Raw genomic sequence first — 19,141 nt, 5'->3', positions numbered from 1 at the left:
ATCCACCTGTAGGCTTCCTTCCAACTGGGAAGTGCCAACGTGAACACATGTTCTTCAGCAGGAAAACAAAGCCATGTGGAGACACCATTGTGGCTGAAGGTATTCATGCTTCGCTTGCTTCCTTTCCCTGTGGTTTCCAACAATGCAAATGTTAGCTATTTGCAAAAGACACAGAAGTCCTCATGTTCATGGATCCCAGCAATCTGCTGGTTCATATCCTATTAAGAGTTGTGCATTTTCCTCCCCTATGCAATGGCAAGTTAAGAACTGTTTTGAGATAAAAACACCAGGGAGGGCAAGCACAGAACTAGTATTCTATAGCTGTTTACACAAGCTTTTCAGCCATAGGGATTTGCAATCCTGTTGCAGCCTCCAAAGTATTCACCAGAGATAGATAATTTTACACTTGCAATAGATTTATTTTGAGATGTGAAAATCCATTATGTTCCTCTTTTTAAATTAGGTTACATCTGTCTCAGCACTTTCTAGCACAATACTGTACAGGTTCAAATAAATTTATTATAATAAAGAAGAATCAAGACAACACCTGAAAAACAAACAGTTCTATAAAACCAAGTGACTGAGGTACACCAGGAGCTATGTATATCAGACCTAAATGATCTGTTTTAAACCTTGCCCACATCTGGCTAAAGCAAGAAGTTACATAAGCCATCAAAAATTTAACATCAGATTAGAATGGTCACAAGGGCATCAATAAAACTGCCATCTGGAAAAGGAGCAGGGTTCATTTCAAATGCTCAATGAATACAGCACTACTCCATTTGCTGAAAGCTTCTCAAACAGCTTTTTGTAACTACTTGGTTTCCTGATATATAGTGTATGAGAGATTGTATTTACAGACCCAGAGTAGTTTTAATTTTTCAGCATATAACCCATCTCCCTTCTGACTTCAGTGATTCAGCCCTGTTCTGTGGGCTAGCCCTAAGAGCAGAGTACACAAGTGGAACGTTCCTTAAAGATTTCATAGCAGCAGATGCACCACAAATTCTTTAGCGCATCCATGTTGTAAATCTATAAAAATTCTTTTCCTAAAGCAGATTAAAGCAAGATTAGTGAGTATGGGGCATGGCAGGATTTTACCCTTTTCCCACTGAATTGGTGAGAAAAACCCTGGAAGCCTCCTTCATGGGATGTAGAGTTGAGGGTTGTTTGAGCAGTAAGGAGAAAAAAAAAAAAGAAAAAAATAATAGTGTTTGGCAGGTGAAATTCCAGAAGATTAGGAATTGAGGGTATCACTCAATTAATACAGTCCATAACATGAATCTGCAGTGTGTCCAGATCAGGTAGAATTTCTTCACATTTGGGACATGAATATATTGAAATATTCCGCTGTTCTGGCCAGTCTTGACTACCAGTTCCTGCAAAGCAAAAGATAAACAATTACCTCTTATATTACTCGATTTTTCCATCCTTTTTGTGGAGTGGTGGAAAGAGGACTGGCTTGCTCCTAACATCCAGAGAATCAAGGTCTCTGCAGCTACCCAGTTGCCAAAACAGCCACAGGGGAGCTGAGGAGCTGCTTGCAACCAAGCAAAGATGTTTTAAACTGAACACAGCAGGGGCTGGCCCCAGGAGCTGGAGAAGCTGCTGACAGTACCTCTTTGGACAAGGCGAGGTGAGTGTTCCCGATCTGGTGCTCTGGCTCCATGGCGATTCTGCATCTCTGCCAGAGAATTCCTGTGGAGAGTAAGTCAGTCAAGGACTCTAAAAGAGACTCAGTAAAAGGTGTCCTCTGTCTCCATAAAAGGTGAGCAAAAATAAATCAAAGCATTTGCAAGCAAATCATATCAACGTGCATTTAGTTCACAACTGCTCCTCACAAACAAGACCTGGAAACACACCACTGCTTTGTGAGATGCCAGGGTCCTGCTAAAATCAGGGTCATACAACTGACACCAGCAGGATTTGGGCAGATCCACATCTAGGGATCTGGAGCACACTCCCCTGGAGATCCCCAGAACTCTCAGCTGTTCAGGGCAAATCGCACATTTGATTCAAGTAGAAAAGCAGGTTACACCAGAAAAAGGGTTCAGCATGCAGTTAGTGTGAAATGTAACTTGATTCTTCCAGGCACTCCTCTTGTAGCCACAGCTTCCACAATGTGAGTGGATAGCATGTATAGTTAATATTTATTTTTCTCTCTTTTACCACTGAAATTGCTAAAATGGTGAGATTCCAAGGTATCACAGTACTTGAAACTATGGGTAGCCCCTTACCGTTTCCACCTGGAGAAGTGGTAGGTAACCCTGGCATGCATGCAGAAAGCTTAGCTGCAGATTCACCACTAAAACTGAGGCCAGAACCCAAAGAAACTCACATGAATCAGCAGGGAGAATTTACCAAGTATGAATTATCCAAAGTGAAAATTTGCTAAGGCACTCAAGAACTAACACACCTTACAGAGATTCTATTGCAAAATCAAAATAAGTCAGCCAATTCTTTTTTTCCTCCCCTCTTTTGAAATTCAAATTAACCAAGAAGTGAATGTCTGCAAAATTGTTTGCCTTTCTGCTGAGATGCCAGCAAGACAATGTTCGTCAGCTCCAGCACAAGGGTAACAAGACAGTCCAAAGGCAGGTCAGCCAAAGTAAGTCTGTTCTCACCGGCCAAGCTCTTGAAGGTTTTGCTGCTCTTTAAGCAGGTATGCCAGCTGGACAGCCAACTGCTCCTTCTCCTCATGGATCTTCTCTCTTGCTGCCCTCTCAGCATGGAAATCAGAACAATAAACCTCCATCTGATCAGAGAAATTAAATCATATATTGTATGCCAAAACAGCAAATCTGTATCATAGGCTGCATCTACTCAAACACTCCTAAAGCACCTACACGCAGCAAAGCAAAGGCCTCCACTACTTAGAAAATGAAGAAATCTCAGTGCTTTCTGGATCCTGTATCAGACACTTCAAGTGTCCTGTCTGGGACAGTACTACTGCCCTCTGCTGTACAGAGGCAGAAGTGAGGCACAGACAGGGAGTGAGGAGGTGACTTGGCTGGTAACACAGACCAGCCTGTGGCACAGTGAGTGGAAATGGGCCATGATGCCAGTTCTGTGCTTTAAATATGAGGCAGATTCTTTTTAGTCACTGATGACACATGCTGGTTTGAGTAAAATCATCCCTAAAACACATGCAGTGATTCTCAGGACAGTTGTTTTAAATACACAACACATTTACTCCCAAATTTTGTTTGTTGTGCCAGACTCCAGCATACACAGTTCCTCCTACAGCTGTAGGATAGGCTAGTAAAGGCTCTGCAGGGATCTGCAAAGCAGGTTGGATAAGGAAATCATGCTTTGGAATTCAGGAAATGTACTCAATGTTCTAGAGCAAGCCATTAAACACCTCCTTCTGGTTTCTGAATGGTGGGTGGGGGAACTAGCCAGTTTCTGAAGGTGTTACCTGAGCTTGGAGCACAGCCATGGTTTCAAGATCCTCCTCTTGCTTTGCAATTATCTGCTTCATTTCATCTATCTGGAGCTGCTTTGCAGCAAGGGCTTCTTCTGCCAACTCTACCTTCGCAGTCAGTTGTTCCACCATAACTTTATCCACTCTGTCCAGCTGTCAGGAAGAGCTACGATTATGAGATGAACTCAGAATACAACACTGGCTGAAGTGAAAGTTCACTTCTTACCATGGACTTGGAAAAGCTTCCAATTTTGGTCATCAAAGGAACTTGGACTGAGAGAGCAGTGGTGACTGCCATTTTATTTTACAGATTAGGTTTGAGCTTTCAATCTACATTCTATCTGGTTAAAAGAGAACTCCCCAATAGAAACTGGAAAGGATGTTTTCCCACTTTCCAAAACCATACACAAGAATCTGGCACTTCCATACTGCCTCTCTTATGAGCAAGACCTCATTGTGGCAGGCATTATGTTTACAGTTACAGGACTGTTTAGAGGTCTACCTTCCATAAATTACACTGCAGTTTAATTACACCTATTTGCCTTTGATTATCACTGATGTCTAAGGACTGGACTCCATACTGCACTGCAGGTTAGACCTTACCTAGAAAACACCATGGAACTGACACGTGGATAAAGTTTTCTGTAACTGGCAGCACAAGGATCTGTGTTTATCAGAGCAATGCTGCTGTGTTGCGTGCTATACTATGTGGAGAGATGACATTGTTCCCTGCCCAAGTTTGTTCCTAGGTACATTCTCCCATCCCCTTTTAATTAATTATGATTTCTTCTTGTGATGAGTTTACCTCTTTGAGTTTCATTTCATCTATTATTTTCTTTGCCTCGGTGAATTCAGGAAGGAGTTTTCTATATGCATCCTGCAAGGTACTGTATCGTGCCCTGTTTATGACAAGAAAAGAGGTGAAAATTTGAAACACTTAAAAATTCTTTGAAATCTAAATAACCTGGTAGAATTTAGAAAAAAAACCAAAACATACCACCAGCTTCTTGCAAATCAATCTGTATTTCTAGTGAGCAAGAAATCACAACTGCTCCATGTCTTACTGTCTCTTTTTCCAGTAAGACCACGCTCTATCCATGGACTGAGTGTAAACAAATGTCCTTGCTGATCATTTGCATTTCATACTGAAGAATCCATCACCCAGTATTTTTATATCAAGATCATAAATTTTGTTCAAAATGTTAACACATCTCTGAGGAAGACATCCAAGTCTTGACTCAGAGATATCAAGCAAAGGAGAATTTGTCAGGAGAAGAACCAGACACAGACTCCCTAGGTAACAAGCAGCTTCTCCGACACCTGAAGACACATCCTTAGATTCATAGAACAGTTTGAGTTGGAAGGGACCTTAAAGATCACCTAGGTCCAACCCCCCTGCCTTCCACTAGACCAGGTTGCTCAAGGCCTCATCCAACCTGGCCTTGAACACCTCCAGGGAGGGGTCCTTCAGGAAGTTCAGCTTCTCTTTACAGCTTGGACTGACATTTTCACTGTGCGTGAAAGGGAGTGGCAAGCCAAAGTAAACAGCTCAGCTTCACTGCACACTTACCTCTCCTAGTTGCAAATGTATTGTAGGGACTGCAGACCTCTCTATTAATGTCATTTTCCCATCACTGTCACCATCTGACTTGTTCCAGCCCTCCAAGATGTGGATGCACTTACCCCTGCTGGTCAGTGGACTATTGTCCCTTTTCTACTTCCTCCACTTTTAAGTTATACCTGACCATGTTCCACCTTTGACTTTTTGACAAAAGGAAGATTCAAGTCAGAGCTTACAGCTCATGTTTTCATAAGTGAGGGGTTCAGTAGATAAAGAATACAGTCTGGGCCTAATGTGGTGACTCCAGATTTAAAGTGACACAGACATGAGGTAAATGCAGGCTTCTAATTCAGACTCTACAAACATAACATGGTTTCAGAGGGTGCAGAACACAAAACTCATATTTCAGATTCAATTCCCCTTTGGTCAGGTTCCCTTGACTTCCTTTCCTCGCTGACAATATCTCCCTGGAATAGAAAACCAAGTTGTACTCACTTTTCTTCATGTGTCTTGGCTTGTTCCAGCTTGACCTCTGCCTGCATGCTCTCTACCTGAAGTTCCAGCTTCTTGATAGTGTACATTAGCTGCTGCTTCTCCTCCAATTCTGATGCAGCAGCTGAGCTTTTTCTTTCCAGTACTTGACACCTGATAGAAAAAGAAAAAAGAAAGAAAGAAAAAAAAAAAAAGCTGATCATTCCTGTTCACCTTTCCCTGATGGGTTTGGCACACTAGGCTTATTACAAAAAGAACATTTGATTTGTGTGGTCCACTTTAAAGGCTTACTTTGATGAAGAATGGAGAAAGATAAGAATTAATCTACACACAACCTACCAAATCTAACAGTTTCTCACTACTATAAATCTAGAAGAACTGGACTTGTCAGAAAACTACATGACTAAAGTGAGGGATTCATGTTAAAAGGGTCATAACCAGGTGCCTTAAGCTTCTTCCCCTAAGACTGGAACGAGGATTGATTATTTGTGGCAGAACACAGGGAAGATTTGCCTTTACATCAGCAAGGGTTAAAACCCAAATCTTGAAATTCAAGGCACTGGGCTTCTCTTTGTAGAACTAGGTTGGCAGCTCTGATTTTCTCATAATTACTGTATTTCTGTGCTTTCAACTCTGCTGACAAAGAAGAAGCAATCTTTTACAGCATTTCTATGAAACAGAGATTTAAGTTGATATCTGCAGAGCTGCTGAGCTCCCCAAGGTGGGAGCTGTCATACAAACATGTGTCATGGCAGAACTTTTGTTCTTCTGAACCTTACTTTTCTTGAAGTTTCTTCTGAATCAATTCTGCTTCTTTTAACTTCTCATGGGCTTCCTGAAGTTCTTTAAACAGAGCACAAACTTGCAAATTCAGGGTTTCTACTTCACTTCCAACCTTTTAGAGAAAAAATACAAAAATTACATATGGGCAACTCAAGATGGCAAAGTTGAAGGCCAAGATATGTAAGCAAGAAGCATAATTCTTTCCCTAGAGAAAACAGCACAAGCCTTCGTGATTGCTGCTGCTCCTCTAAGCAATAGAGTCTATCAGAGAATCACACACAAAGGATCTATCCCTAGCCCAAGGCGGGCTTGCAGCCTGCTGGTGTCAATGTGTTCTTTAGAAAGAGGTGTGACAGCAGCTACAGATCAGAAGCAGTTTAAAAATAAAGAAATAGATAGGTAGGCTAAAAGCTTAGACTTTCTCCTCTCAGTTATATCCTACATTGGCATTATGCCTTCTATTCTAGTTTCCTCCATTCTTGTTTTGGGCAGAAAAGAGAATACAGAAGTTTTTATTCTGTAATTGATTTTGATTACACATGAAACCTCTCCAGCCAAGTGGCACCCTTTCAACACATACCAGCCTCTCCCATGCCACACACATGAAAACCACAAGTCTGGAAGACTTCAGTTCTTGACTTTTTGAAGGAGAAAATACAACCCCAAATGGTGACTTTATTACCATGCCTTCATTAGTCAGCTCTGAAAACTAAGAAAATTATTCCAGTAAAACTCTAATTAGTTTTGTTGCAAGTTTCTGGCACTTTCTTTTGGCCTTCAGACCACAGGAAGGTCACCAAAGAATCCTAAACACAGGCAAAAACCAGTTAGACAAATTTTCAAAACTAGGACCTTACCCCATGACTACTAGAATTGGATATCCTTGTTCATAAGCTTTAAGTCAAAAAGAATACCTCAATGGGCTGTGAAAATAGGCTTGCGGGGACCTCATGAAATTCAGTGAGTCAAATGTTACGTCCTGCATCCACGATGGAACAGCCCCACACAGCTGGGCACCAACTGGTTAGAAAGAAGGTTGGCAAAAAAGGTCTGGGCTCTTAGTGGACAGCAGGTTAAAGAAAAGTCAATAGTATGACCTCACAGACGAACCTGTATGGGAGAGCAGTGGATGTTGTCTACTTCAAGGCTTTTGACACTGTATCCCATAAATCATCACAGGTAAGACTGCAAAGTGTGGGTTAGGTGAGTGGACAGTGAGGTGGATTGAGAACTGGCTGAATGACACAGCAGAGGATTGTGATCAATGGTGCAGGGTCCAGTTGCACGCCCCAGGGGTTCAGTGGTGTTCCCCAGCGGTGAGTACTGGCTCCAGTCTTGTTCAACCTATTGATCAATAATCTGGATGAAGGAACATAGTGTACTGTCAGCATGTTTGCTGCTGATACAAATCTGGGAGGAGTGGCTGGCATACCAGAAGGCTGTGCTGCCATTCAGTAGGCTGGTATTCTGGTGTGCATTAAGAACAGTGTGGTCAAGGGAAGTTCTGCTACCTGCCTACTGCTCAGGTGAGGCCACAACCAGAGTATTGTGTCCAGTGCTGGGCTGCCCAGTTCAGGAGGGACAGAGAACTAATGGAGAGAGTCCAATGGATGGCAATGAGGAAGATAGGGGATTGGAAGATCTCTCTTAGAGGAGAGGCTGAGAGACCTGAGGCTCTTTAGCTTAGGAAAGAGAAGATTGAGAGGGGAGCTTATCATGCGTATAAATATCTAAGAGTGGAGCTCATGAGGATGAGATCTTCTCAGTGGTGGTCAGTGACAGGACAAGAGGCAATGAGTACAAACTAAGACACAGGAGATTTCACTTGAACTTAGTTAAGGAGAAACTTCTTTCTTTTGACAATGATAGAGCACTGAAAAACGCTGTCTAGGGAGGTTATAGAGTCTCCTTCTCTGAAGACTTTCAAAATCCGCCTGGACACGTTCCTGTGCAACCTGATATAGGCAAATCTGTGTTAGCAGGGGGACTGGACAAGGTGATCTCCAGAGGTCTCCTCCAACCCCTACCGTTCTACAATTCTATGGTTCTACTTACAGCCTCTGAACTCTCCTCTTCTTCCTGTTCAGTTTGTGTCCCACTCTCCAGGCAGCTGATGGTTTCCTTCTCCAGCTTTGACAGTCTGGAGAACAGAAGAAAAGAATAATGGATTTGGCTTATAATTAAAGTGAGATTCAAGGATATTATGCAAGTGATGTTCTCTCTTTCTAACATCACAGTCACAAACAAAGCAGAGTTGAAAGCACAAACATGTAGGAAAGCCTGCATAACCATGGGAGTTCCTGAAGAATACAGGACACCCAGCATGTATAATTAAAGTGGATCTATAAATCTGCAGGTATGGTAAAGGACCGGGACATTCAGTCCACACTGACTGATCTTTGGTACAGCCTAAAACTGCTGACCTTTTGGAAACAGGTCAGTCTGATCGCTGATTCCAGTAATTAATATTGCCTCTATTTCCCTTTCATATTTTCAGAGACTTAAGATTCCTAAGAACTATTTGGCTATGGCTCATTACCTCTTTTAGGAAGGCCACACAGAAGAAGGTACCCTGACATCAACCTTTTCACAGCAGGTAATGTTCAGGAAGTCTTTATCTCTGTGAAGTGCGGATTTGGAACAGCAACTGCTGAGGCAACTTTCCGCACATGAGCAAGAATGCAAATTTAGACCAGTGTTAACTGAGCTGAGATGGACCCTCATGTAGGTCTCACTAGAAAAACTTTCTCAGGCAAGTTTGGAACTTATTTTAGACATTTCTAGGAATCTTTTCCAATCTCACACATTGCAGCCTGCCAATATCGTGAAGAGGACTGTATGCCCTGCTTCATACATAGCAATTTGCTAAAGGCCCCGCACTCGGATTATTCATACAAAAACACGTAACTATGGAGGACTGCGTGGAGAGAACATCCTCAACTAGTCATAGTATCATTCTGACACAGCCTGGGAAAAGTTTGAACCCAAGAGGAAATAGTTAATTTGTCTTGATGCATGGTGTTGTAGGAAAGAATAATAATAAAACACAGAAATTCTTTTGCCCATGCAAGACAGTCTGTGGTTTATCCCTCAAAGGACTACCACAAAAATAAGTTGTTATCACTGAGTGCTGGAGACATCCCCCATTCAGGTCACACTGATATTTCAGCTTGTCTCTGATCAGTCACAGACTTAACAACTGCAGCAGCCCTGAAAGAGAACAGCTCCAAATGTTACAGTGCACCTACTCCATACCTCTCTTTGTGATCATATAGCTCCTTCTCAAGTTTTTCTCTCTTCTGAGTTTCATTCCTAAGGCAGCAGAGCAGTTGGCTCACAGTTAGCTCTTCAGACTCCGAATTTTTCAGTTCATCTGCAGGTTTGCTCCTGCTTCAAACCAAAACAGATATAAGTAACAGCAGCCATGATTTTACCAGAGCACTTCTTTAACCCTAATTCTGGGATACAGACTGAGAGACCACTGTTTCACACAGTGCTAAAAACCAATGCAAAAGGCTCATTCCCAAGAACCAAGAGCTGCCTGCCTCATAAGCTGCTCGCCGGTCCCCCTGTGTGCAAATGCAGTTCTTGCTTTGTACAGTGGTTTCCCCTCAAGGGAACAATTCAATACTTAAACAAGGAAAACAAAAGTAGTCCAGACAACACAAAACCCAGTGCATTTATTCTGACCTACTTTGCAGCCCCTTCTGTTTCCAAGATGACATTTTTTTTTTCCAATGGAACATGCAATACTTCTTATCTCCACCTCTTTCCAGAAAAGGTGTGTTCTACTAAAAATGATCATCAGAAATTGCTTTATTTTTCAGAAATAATTTCTTCAGTGTTTCACCCCACTCATATTCTACAGCTCTTTTCAAAACTGTTATGCTACTCTAGAAATGAACTAACCAAACACACAACTATCTGAAAAACAACGTAATTTCCTAGTGATAAAATACTGTATTATATTCCTTCCATTTTTATATCCATTTAGACAGAAAGTCAGAATCCCCAACAACATGGTAAGATAGGCAGGTTATATACATTGTACATTCCAGAAGCTCAGGTGTAAAACAGCATGCCGTTAAAACTTTGCTTTTGTAGTTCAGAAACAGAAAGCAAAGCGTGGTCCTCCAGGTGCTCCTAAGATCTAGAAATCTTTGGTGAACAGAATTCAATACCCCAAAGCCAGTGATGAGCCAGGATATTTTAAGTAAATAACTTCTATCAGGGGATTTTTAGTGCACAGTTCTACTCTTACAGAAATAAACCTCTCCTGAGTGGATCACATTTCTCTGAACTGTTAACAGCACCAGGCTAAAGTTTCAATGCTGGACAAAGGCATGTGGTGACACAGGAAATATTTTAATAGGTACATGTAGCCCCTGTTCTAGTAGATACAGCCCAGATACTCATTAAATGTAAGCAAACACAGATAAGTTCTTCTCATACTCAAGAGTGTTCTCACAAGCCACCACCAACGACAAGCTTAAGACTTGCAGCCTAGCCTGCGGTCTGCATCTCTCTTGACTGTAACTGTATTTTTCCCCTCCTTCAACTTCTTAGCTGCATGCTGAGGGATAGGTTTTCTATGTCATTACATTAAAATGCTGTTCTCCCTTACAGGGACAGAGGGAGTCACAACCGGTCCATACAGCACAGCTTTCTGGCCTGGTATGCCCTTAGCATTTTCTGTATTCTTTCCTTCCAAAAGCAAAGGACACAAAGTAAGTACGAGTTCAGCCACAACCATCTAGCTGCTAAATTGGGCAGTGTCCAAAATGGAAAGTTTAATAGGATCATCTGTCTATGTCCATAAGGTGTAAAAGTTCAGCTGAGGGCAAGAAAGTCCCTTGTGTCCTGAAGGTGATGTAAAGATCAAATTTTGAGAAGCAATCTAAAAAGAATGCAGGTATCTTCAGACTAAGGAGTTGAAAAATAAGGACTAAAAACAAGGTGCACTGTCTGCTCCACTGTGATACACTTTATATCAAGCACAGACAAACAGAACTGACATGTTGATAGCTGAAAGACTATAAGATTCTTACCAACATCATTATAATTGGGTGGAGGACAGATACACTATTAGATGGTCTCCAGTGACTAGAAGGAAGGGAGTCACTGCAGCCTCTGTCTTTATCTTTTCTATCTGATGTCCATTAGAAGCCTGAAAAGTTGGCAAGTGTGAATGCCTGGCCAGAATACGCATTCCCTTTTGTCAGCTTGTGAAAACTGGAAGGAAAGGCTGAGTGTCTTTATGACATGCAAGGATGGCTACTACCAATGCGGGGATGCAAGGCCAAGAAAGACAGGATTTTCTAGTGCATTCCTCAAAGAAAAAAGTTCTCTCACGTTGCAAACAAAACACACTGCAGAAGTCTGGATCACACGCATCACACAAGAACCTACATACACATAGACAGCAATGTTATTGGTCGTTTCACCACTATTCTCTTGATGTTCCTTTGCAGCTCTATTTATTTCTCCTTCCTAGGAAAGAAAAAAACACTATTAGCTTGGAATTTGGACTAAGAGGGAGTGGCTTTATTTACTAAAGTTACAGAAGAAAGAAAACCAGGGAAAACTACTATGGTGGCAATAAATAAAACAGAACTCCTACAGATCAGTTTCATGTTTGGAAAACCTAAATACTTCACATGCCTTTCCTTCTATCTCTTCCAGACTGATCAATGAGATTTGGCCTTCTCATCAGCAACTTCCTCGGCCACTCTCCCCTGTAAAGATATCTGGGCATCACAGCAATGGCAAAACCACTGCAGGTGACCTTAAATATAATCCTAAAAGCAACTCTCCTGTCTTCCAAAAAAATCATTATCTTTTTCCCCGCTACAAAACTCAGTCCTTGATCTTTGCAGCTCAAAGGAAAATCTTCATAGTTTCCTGCAATCTGAAGTTTTGTCTGACAGCTCCACATTCTCTTGCTGCATTTGTACTTTCCAGAGAGGGATCTGCTATTATGGGAATAGCAGAGACTCACATTTTCACATTTTGCCTTTGAAGGTTTTTCAGATACAAAGAATTCAGATTTAGTAGAAAAAGCTTTCCACTCAGTTTTGTATGCCTGCATCTCTACATGTCTGTCAGTAGAAAGTCAGCCTCATTCTCAAAAGAAAATGCCTCCCTCTATGCATAGGTGTTGGCCTTTAACAAAACACAGCACTGATGCTCCCAGGAATTCCAACTAAAGTAAGACTCTCCACATTCTGAATTGGTTTGAAGTCACCTGCTGGACCATGTTGTTTTTTCCAGAGCATTTTTTTAGTGTGATGTAAGCTACCTATGCAATTAATTTACTTGAGAGTGGAAGGACGAAAGTACTTTCCAAGTCCTTTACCACTACATCTTGTAGCATGCAAGTGCTCCATGTCAGGTAATCTGAGACCACCCAACTCTTGTCCTGAATCTACCATGCCAATATCTTGTGTTACTGCTGCTGCTGGCAGTTTGCTGTTCCTTCTCAAATTGGCAGCAAGACTTCACTGACATGGGTACAGATTCACCCTTTCTACTACCTCATTGAAGAATTTCACCAAGTAAACCTCATCACTTAATTACACTCAGATCTGACTTCCTCATCGTTTAGCCTGGCATGAGAGCAAAATTCAGTGCGCAAAAAAGGAGGACCAAGCTGGAATCAGAGTTTCTGGTGGCAGGTCACTGTGTTCTTTTAATTCCCCTCACTTACAGTCATCCCAATCTCCACAAAGGAATCCTCTGCTGAGATGTTCAGCTTGACCTGCAGTTCTGAAATGATGGCTAGCAGATCTGCCTTCTCAGCCTGGAGCCGTTGCACCTGGGATTTCAGTAGCCTCACTTCCTTCTCAGGAGCCATGCAGCCCTCCTGGGACAAACACATCCTGCATTAGCCAACCAAAAGAAAACACACGACAAGGAGCACAAAGCCTGAACATAACAATGATGTCCTGCATCCCTTCTCTGTTTAGGTTTACCTGGAAAAGCCCAGTGTACAGATCCCTAAATTGTGATCTGGTCCCCTGGGCAGCAAGTCTAAACTGTGAAATCAAGTTAGTCAAATTATGAGAATCATACCTCTGGAAACATGGGCAAGGTTACCTGAGTGTACAGGTAATTAGGATGTAAATCTTGAATTTATGTCTCTCACTACTACACAGGGTCTCAGCTAGCCTACAGAGTTATTGTATTTTTTCACTCATATCCTTATTCTTATTTTTCCAAATCTACCTAAGATTCTAGGCAGAAAAATCCAGTAGGCAAAGCTCTTCCACACACCCCACTTTCAGCCTTCCCCCCAACATACAATTCTCTGTACCCCATCTCCATTTGTAAATCCCTTCCTGTATCCCTGACCTTCATACAAAGTCCTTTATCCCTTCCCTTCCACAAAGCCTCTGTCCCTCAGATTCTCCCCAAACAATCTGAGTCATGACTGTCTCCTTCACCTTTTGCCTATTCCCTTTCTCCAGGGTCCTCAAAACCTTCTCTTAAGCCTCTACATAACCAGGAAGCCTCACTTTTTCTCCCCCATTATGAAACTTTCCCTATGAGTTTGTTCCTCATTTTATAATCTAAGCTTTCCACCTCCTGGCAATGCCTTTATTACACCACATACCATCAAATGTTAAGTTCTGGACAATTCCTGGAGTTTGAATCACATTCTAATCTATCATTCATACCAAACCTCCAAGCTCTTGCTATGCTGACAATTGTCTCTCGTCCTGCAGTAGCACTCTACCCACCTGACTTGCTGCTGTCTCTGATTTTGTGCTTAGACTGCAAGAGGATGAAGAGTCAGCTGCAGTGAAGAGAAGCAGTATCTACACCAACCTGTGTTAGCACAAGTATGGTTTTGAGAGAAACCCTCCCATGAATGCTGGTTTATCACTAAGAGAGGCAACACAGTATATCTGTGATTTGCTTCAGGTGAAACAGAGATGTCAATGGCAGCAATGGATTACAGATTATCTCAGTTAATAGTAAAATACAGAGGTGAGAGAAATGAGACTCATTTAAAATAAATCTATTAGAGGAAATTTTTTCATGCTCTTTCTAAACAACAACAACAAAGAAAAAAGTAAAGTAGAACTAAGGCATTCAAGAGAGAAAATAATTTTGGCTTAGATGACATTGTCAGCCTGAAAATCATAATCAGGAATGAAAATATTGCTGTTTACATTACCATTGGCTGATAAAACTACAAAGAATCACAGAAGAACCAGGGTTTACTCTATGAAGCTCTTGGAATGAGATAAGCAAGAGATTTATTTTTACTTTTCTGGATGTTGGATTACCCAAGCAGGTTGGATCGCTCCATCAATAACATACTTGGAGTATTGAAAATACAAGACACTTATTCTAACAAGTAGAGGCAAAATAAACCCTCTACTTCCCTTCAGAAGTATTCCAGATTTGTGAAATTCTGAGTTTCCTTGACAATCCTGAAACACAACTTGTAGCCTATGAAGCACTATTTATACATGACTTTCTCCCCTGGTGTAACTTATTAACTAATTGGCCAAGTTTGATTTACACACTAATTGCTTACAGACTTCCATAAAACAGGCAGTCAGGAGAAGAACAGGGACTCAGTGTCTCTGAGCAAAAGGCTACCACACTCATCCTCCATCAGGCAACAGAGAATCCACATGTGTCCTGGTGGTACCGAATACCAGGATGCATCAGTTTGGCTCTGAATAAAACTTCTCATTAACCACCTCTTCACGTGACCATGTGGGACACAAAGCAGATTTTGTTCTAATAAGCTTCATCCATAGATGGCTTCAGTACCACCTGACAAACATAGCCTGGCTACTAAGCCATTACCTGCAGTGGTAAAAATGGCATGTTACGGAGCCAAAGGTAAGACAGAGGGAAGAAGTTCAGCAGACTCAAATGGGACAGCAGAAGTACAGCACAGACCTAATCTGACCTCAGTGAAAGAGCTTTCATGAGAGGACAACGGTACAATAAAAATAGCTAGCAGGTCACTTGGGGTTTTTTTGGGGGGAGGGGTGGGTTTTTTGTTTGTTTGTTTTTGCTTACATGTCAGCTTCTTCCTGGAAACACAAATATAAAAACAATCAAACAATCATGAGACATATATAATCTAACAAGCAAAGGGAAAGATAAAGTCAAGAGATACCCAAGAGAAAACAAAATAAAGAATGAAAAGTTATCAAGAAATGTTAACTTCTAATTTCTTATGTCAAGAATATTAATTATTGTTAAATAAAATGCAAATTATCTCAGATGTGCCACAATTACTACACACTGAGAAGCCTCACCATATAAAGTCAGGCTAAAATCTGTTGTTAGAGCATAAGGATAAAAATGGAGATGCTAACAAACCTCCCAGTATGTTTATGAGACGCAAGTGCTCCAGATTTTAAATTTAAAATCATGCAAATCCAACCAATTCCTTACTTACCGTTTCATTTCCTTCTTCTCTTTCCTTTAAGCTCTGAAGTTGTTGCTGTAGCTGTTCATTTTCAATGCACTTGGCTAGCAAGCACTGCTTAGCCTCCTTGAACTTCGACTCATAAAATTCTCTTTCTTCTTTCTGCTTCTCTCGCCAGATGGAAAGCTCCTCATACCGGTCCTTCATAGCTTGGTTATGCAACTTCATAGCTTCTAAACCATAACCAGAGACAAGACATTGTTTCACATTAACACTCTCTCAATGAAACAGCAGATTTCTACCACACTGAGCTCAGACTTCTTCAATATCAAATGGGTTAACAATACTTGGCTACAAAATGTGAACCACCTTCTTGTGTACCTTGAACACCAAACCCAAACCAAACTTAATGCAGTCTGTTAGCACTATAATAAATAGCATTAAATCCACTGCTGAAATCACACATCCAAGCTCCTTTGTTCCTTAACTTATTCCTAAACTGAGACGTACAAGCAAGAAGTATTGTTCACAAGAGGTACTTGCTACTTTGCTGCTTGTGTTAGTTACATGATCAATCCAAATGAAACTACTGAACTGAGATTCTGAAACTATGGAGATTTGTAGGGAAAACAGGCATCACAAACTGGTAAATTACTGCAAGAAAATGGATGCTATCAAACTGAAGGTCTCAAATATGCCCAACAATGCTCTACTTGAACAGTTGTTTAAGATCTGATGGAAAGCACTGAAAAAATGAATCCTACTACTTACAGCAAAGTCAGTTCACCCTGGCAGGGCAGCCATGTGTATGCAACAACATCATTCTTGCTACTGCAAAATGCTTACAAGATTTTAGGAAGAGTCAATGCCAAGATTTCAGACTTGCTTTTTTAAAGCAACAAACTCCAAGCCTGTTGCTTGAAAATATTTTATACATTGTATTTCCCAGTCACTTCCATTATGTCCTGATATCGTATTATAAACTGCCAAGAAATCCTTCAGGTTATGTAAATAAATGCAGTCCTGGATAACAATTCTGCAAGCTATGAGTTCCTGCAGCTGTAAATATGGTTCCAAAACATTATCTTATAAAAACCTTTTAGCAAAATATCAGAGACACTTCTAGAAACAACTTTCCTACTGGATATCCACGAGACTCTAAAGGAGAGAACTTGGACCAGGACCAAAAGTGATTCAGGAGGAATTTAAACACTTGTGCAAAGTCACAGCATACAAGAAGCAACTTTATGCTTTGCTGCCATTTAAACAGTGAGGTACCTCTGTCTTTTGCAAAGAAAATTCCTGGATCCCTTGGGTTTTGCTCCATCCATTTGAAAAATAATAAATAGTTTGTATATGACAGCTAGGCTCCTGAGATTCAAAATCAAATCTATCTTACCTGAAAAATTAAAACTATCAGGTATTTTCAGGGAAATCTATCAGTTTTTCCCAGATAGACCCTGCCATGGGCACCATTTCCTTTAGAAATACAGAGAGTGCTGCCACATTTAAACATTCATATTCATTACACAGTACAGGACAGCCTGCTCTGATTCCCCTCTCTGTCCAAGATGGTGCAGCTCGTTTGGGACAGCATCATAACCCAAACTGTTCTGGGCATTGTGCAGTGCCACCCTTCCTGGTCTGCAATGGAGCTGCTCAACAATCCTAAAATACAAATCAAAAAACCCTTTAAGGGTTGATAAGCAAAGAGTGCATCATAGCGAGAGATTGTTCACCTCACATCCTAAAATGGACACTTCTATGCTGCTTATATGCCTAATTCTAAAGCAAGTAAGTCATCCACGCATTGGGCTGTTCTCCCTCTAATCTTCCATACTGATTCAGTTTGATGTGTCCTATCAAATCGGTCTTGCCACTTGCACAGTGGTTTATACAGCAAATGCTACTCAGATCAAAAATGCTATCCAGCAAGGGCAAATGAGCACAGAATTCATACTCATAGGACAAAAAAATCCATAGAAAGCCTCAGGGCTTTTGCATTTCAAGACCAGTTCACATGTATATTCACCTTTTAACTCATTGTTCTCAGTGATTAGTTCTTTCATCTGTTGCACCATCTCTTCTGGGGTGTAGGTACTAAGGGTGGGGGCAGCCATACTGTTGGTTCCATTTTCTATTTTACTCCTGGGATGCTCTCCATTTTCAGCAGGACGGCTCTTCAACTTGCTGGACATCTCTGAAGTGTCTACTGCAAGGTTTGCAAAGAGAAAAGTCTCATTTTCTTGCCCAATGTTTATAAAGAAAACATAATCACATCTTCATTTTATTAAGACAAGCAAGCCACACGTGTTGTCATAACACATGGCCACCTTTCAATCCCTCTGACCCTGAGGGATACACTGGAGTACCCATCAGTCTCCATATCCCACTAAGCCCTCACAGGCCTGCATGACTAAAGCGAGCAATCCCTTGAAGCGTCTCTCGGGGTAGCCAACCCTTCCTCGGGAGCCCGCTTCCCTGAGAACGAAACGAGAACCCTTGTCTGTCTCTCCCCGCCCTGTCCCTCCCCAGCCCCAGCGCTGCCCAGCCCGGCCGTATGTTGAGCTGAGTGGTCGGTAGCTCTGGCGCCCGTGGAGCGCTGGTTCCAACACCCATCCGGCCCTCACAAGGCCCGGGGCGCCGCCGCCGCCTCCCTCCCCGCTCGGCCTCAGCGCGCCCCGACGCTGCATTAAAGCCAAGACTCCATTTCCGATGATTCTGAACTTTCATTTTCGCTTTCTTATCCCCTTTTTCAGTCTCCACCGCACACCCGGCACCCCGCCGCGGCACCGGCGGAGGCTAAGGCGCCCGCTCTGCTCAGTCACGGCTGCTCCGTCCCGCCACAGCTCCTCACCCGCAGGCCGGGGCCGGCCTCCGGTAGCCGCAGACAAACCGGTGTTTCCCCGTTTGCCCTTCCCCGGCGCGGCGTGGCCCGCCCTCCCCGCAGGCCCACCCCGGATCCGCGGAATCACCGGGCGAGCCCGCCCAGGGAGACCCCCAGGGAAACCGGCAAGGCGCGCTGTCCCTCCGCGCCGAACTCGCCTCAGGGGCACCCCCGCCCCTCTCTGCCTGGCGTTTTCCCCGCTCACCTCCCTCACGGCGCGCCCATGGCGACGGCAGCCCAGCTCAGCTGACTGCCCATCCCCGCCTCCTCCGCCGTACTTTCCGAGCTCCTTACGGCCCAGTATCCGCGCCCTCCCGCGGACTCACTGCGTCTCCCTGGGCTCCCATACCGCCCAGAGGACACCAGGGCCTGCCAGCTGAGCAAGACCAAAGAAAACCCTACCAAGCAGATGCAAAGGTCGTGTGGGAGCACACCGCCCGTCACAGGGGGCAATCGTGGGTCTCCGCGAAGAGAGAGAGAAAGACGAATCATAGAATCAACCAGGTTGGAAGAGACCTCCAAGATCATCCAGTCCAACCTATCACCTACCCCTGAGCAATCAACTAGACCATGGCACTAAGTGCCTCATCCAGTCTC

At 42.6% G+C, this 19,141-nt stretch overlaps 1 protein-coding gene across 1 annotated transcript; it reads right to left on the bottom strand.

The window, feature by feature from the left end:
- Positions 1-436: 436 nt before the first annotated feature.
- OPTN (optineurin) lies at positions 437-17,855 on the bottom strand. Its single transcript, XM_054399524.1, has 13 exons — positions 17,690-17,855; positions 15,688-15,890; positions 12,967-13,122; positions 11,674-11,750; positions 9,516-9,650; positions 8,316-8,400; positions 6,257-6,372; positions 5,481-5,630; positions 4,230-4,323; positions 3,419-3,577; positions 2,625-2,755; positions 1,619-1,698; positions 437-1,379 (listed from the first exon to the last, which is right to left on the bottom strand). Exons 1-13 carry the CDS (start codon positions 17,853-17,855, stop codon positions 1,258-1,260), a joined length of 1,674 nt encoding a protein of 557 aa, XP_054255499.1. The 3' UTR covers positions 437-1,257.
- Positions 17,856-19,141: the final 1,286 nt, after the last annotated feature.

Source organism: Indicator indicator, chromosome 3 (assembly GCF_027791375.1).
Source record: "Indicator indicator isolate 239-I01 chromosome 3, UM_Iind_1.1, whole genome shotgun sequence".
Classification (NCBI taxonomy): domain Eukaryota; kingdom Metazoa; phylum Chordata; class Aves; order Piciformes; family Indicatoridae; genus Indicator; species Indicator indicator.
Note: the sequence above shows the minus strand (reverse complement) of the source record. Positions and strands in the feature narration are given on the sequence as shown.

Bases quoted from the DNA above. Each gene is read 5' to 3' on its own strand.
- OPTN (XM_054399524.1), bottom strand. From the start codon at position 17,855: ATGTCCAGCAAGTTGAAGAGCCGTCCTGCTGAAAATGGAGAGCATCCC. The intron at 6,373-8,315 runs GTAAGTAGAACC...TTTCTCTAAAAG, and splicing joins AAGAGGAGAGTTCAGAGGCT to GTTGGAAGTGAAGTAGAAAC. The intron at 1,699-2,624 runs GTGAGAACAGAC...TACTCTCCACAG, and splicing joins AACCTTCAAGAGCTTGGCCG to GAATTCTCTGGCAGAGATGC.